The sequence below is a fragment of the Triticum urartu genome, chromosome 6A (assembly GCF_056163025.1).
Source record: "Triticum urartu cultivar PI428250 chromosome 6A, HENAU_Tu73, whole genome shotgun sequence".
Lineage (NCBI taxonomy): Eukaryota > Viridiplantae > Streptophyta > Magnoliopsida > Poales > Poaceae > Triticum > Triticum urartu.
Window position 1 is genome coordinate 19,373,258 of NC_141878.1, and position 3,014 is coordinate 19,376,271.

General features: G+C 46.0%; 1 protein-coding gene across 1 annotated transcript; it reads right to left on the reverse strand.

Moving 5' to 3' along the window:
• Positions 1–386: 386 nt before the first annotated feature.
• Positions 387–1,473, reverse strand: LOC147963325 (mitochondrial metalloendopeptidase OMA1-like). Its single transcript, XM_087531283.1, has 3 exons — positions 928–1,473; positions 764–840; positions 387–534 (listed from the first exon to the last, which is right to left on the reverse strand). The coding sequence occupies exons 1-3, from the start codon at positions 1,471–1,473 to the stop codon at positions 387–389; spliced, it is 771 nt and encodes a 256-aa protein (XP_087387409.1).
• Positions 1,474–3,014: the final 1,541 nt, after the last annotated feature.

Below are 3,014 nucleotides of genomic sequence, written 5' to 3' on the forward strand. Positions count from 1 at the left end.
TATGACCTCCACCGCCGTGGTTCGCATCGAGGTGCCTCAAAGCCCTTGAACCGGCGAGTCCAGATATATGTTTCAAAGAGGTGCCCTCTATTCAATCTCCTGCTCAAGCATGAGAATTCGATCCCAAAACACGACCAAGTAGTAATAGCACTTGTAGGGGTCGCTCCACCAAGTAGTAATTTGAGTATGTGATAAATAATTTTATTTCACTGTCGTCATATCAAGACGGTGTATTAAATCTTAAAAACTTTTTACAAAGTTACTCTAAAATATAATTAATATTGGAGAACTCCGCAAGGAAAACGCCAGCCGGAGTTTCTTCCGGCACAAATTTGCTTGTACAGTTCCAGCACCACCTCCATGACACTGCCTCATGGTAAAAACTGTTATTCTTTCTTACACCAAGGATGAAACCGAGACCAGCTGCCTCTTCGGATCTCCCTGGACTTCTCATAGACCCCATGGGCTTGGTCTGTATCAAAACCAGCGGCTGCCAGTAGCTTCAGTCCGATGAGATCCGCCTCCATCTCATTCCTACATTATATACATCACGTAAAACACACATGAGACCTGGTATAGCCTCTAACATGCAATATACTTGCTTATATGGGGCAACTAGGACTTGGCAAACCAGCAAGTTTCAATAAGGTTCCTTTTTGCAGTAAAGGGAGTGAGAAAATGTAATTGCGTCTTTTAAAGAAGAAAATAATGTATTAACTAATAAAATCGACGTACGTAAATTGTGAAAGGTTAAGTAGAATACCTTTGGGAGGCCAGTTTGTCATGGAAGGGAATCATCCTTGAGAACTCCGTGTTATGGTTTGCAACAACGTGTCCGGCCTAATATAATAAGAAAAGAAGGCATAACTGAATTCCGTCCCATTGAAGGATGACAAAAAAAAAAAACAATAACGAAAATTAACCTACCTCGTGCGCAATAAGGGTGGCAATTTCAGCGTCGGTGTTTAGGCAGTTGAGCAATCCAGTGTAGACTACAATCTTACCATTGGGCAAGCTGTACGCCTTGGCCTTTTCATTATCGAAAATGATCAGCTCCCACTTGAGGTCATAGAGCGCCGCCGCCGTCTTCTCCTGCTTATCGTCGCGGTCACCGTCGCGAGAGAAGAGGTCTTGGGCTGCGCGGAAGATAGCAGAGGCGATGAGCCGGACACGGACGGTGTCCTGGTCACACGGGCCAAGGAAGGCGTGCCCGCGTTTCTCCTTGATCCTCTCGAAGATGGTGTCCCCGATCAAGGAGCGACAGAGCGGCGAGGGGACCCAGTGGACGCGGTCGGTGCACGGTACCTTCTCGCGGTCGCAGGTGACGAGAAAGAGCAGAACGGCCGTGGGGATGGCGACCCATGGAGAGTCGGCGGCGGTGCAACAGGGCGGCCGTAGTGGCGAGAGGTTGGGGTAACGGCGGAGGCTCTGAAGCCGACAGAAGCCGCAGCACGAGTTCCTCATGCAGTTCATGCTGGCGGCGGCGGCGTTTAATCGATAGATGGATACGCCGCCGGGGGATGGCGGTGCGGCGCTTGATTACAGCCGAGCCGATGATGCACGTACGTATTGTATGTACTCGAATTTACCCTATCATTTTGCGTGCGTATGGGGCTATGGGCCAAGTAATATTGGGCTGCCATTTGTGCGTGCGTAACTTCTGGGGTGGAGAATGAAAATTTGGACAATGGAGCTGTAACGAGATCAGTAAGCAATCAAAAAAATTCAAAAAAAAAAATTATAGGTTCAGGTTCGGCCCCGAACCTCACCTAAGAGGGCGAAGGGTAAACCGTTCGGCCCTCTTCTTTGTTTGTTGCTGACGGTGTGCTCCACTTGTACGCATTTTTCCGTTGACCGGTGGCTTGATTGGTTCCAACATTGTACAAGACCTGGAGACCGGATGGGAGAAGAGGAGGATGGTGAAGGGTTCAACAAGAGGGCAACTTGCCTACATGCTCTACTCTGGTGGCTTGATGGCTACTTTGCATCTTAAATTTTCCTGCAACGTCTGTGGTAGTGGTATTCCTCGCCGGGCTCCAGCGATTGGGAAAATTTGGAGACTCGGGTTGCAGAGACATGTGGAGGGGCTGGCAGGGGAGGCTTGTCCTTGTGCTGCACTCCGGCGACAATGATAGCATCGGTATTCTTACCGACACGGTTCAAATCTGGGGTCAAAGGGTTTGTCACTGCTAGACCCTAATTAATGGCAAATCCTAAAAAGCGCCCGCTTCTTCGATTTGCAAAATCGATGAACTTTTTTTCATATTCGGCGAACTTTTTGCAAAATCGATGAACTTTTTTTCATATTCGGCGAACTTTTTGCAAAATCGATGAACTTTTTTTCATATTCGTTGAACTTTTGGCAAATCGATGAACTTTTTTTCATATTCGGTGAACTTTTTTCAAAATATATAAACTTTTTCCAAAATCGATGAACATTTTTTCAAATTCAATGATTTTTTTGAAGATCAATGAACTTTTCAAATTCGGTGAACTATTTTTTAATTGGATAAACTTATTTTAAATTCGATGAACTTTTTTTAAAATTCGACAAACTGTTTTACAAATTCGTGAACTTTTTTTAAAGTTTGTGAATATTTTTTTCAATGTCCGAGGTCAATTTTGAATTCATGTTTTTTTATTTTTTTTATTTTCATATTTAAAAAAAATCAATGGTACTGGTCAACCAAACAGTGCTCGAGCTGCGAGGGGGTGGGAATGGGTGAATCGATCGAACTTGCCTTACTTGGGCCGGCCCATGAGGAGGGGCACGTGGGCGCCCGTTCATCCAAGTGGCGCTTAAGGCGCCACTTAGGAGCTCCCCTAATTAATGGTTCTCCATGCTAGACAGGTACCCTATTGGTAACAAACGGAGGCCCGGTCCGTCAGGGCTAACGGGCTCAACCAGACCACATGAATCGTGACCGGGTCTACAGTAGACACTTTATGAGTGTGTGCAATAGCAGGTAAGGGTGCAACAGATTGTCAACTCGGATAATCAGGAAATCATGGGG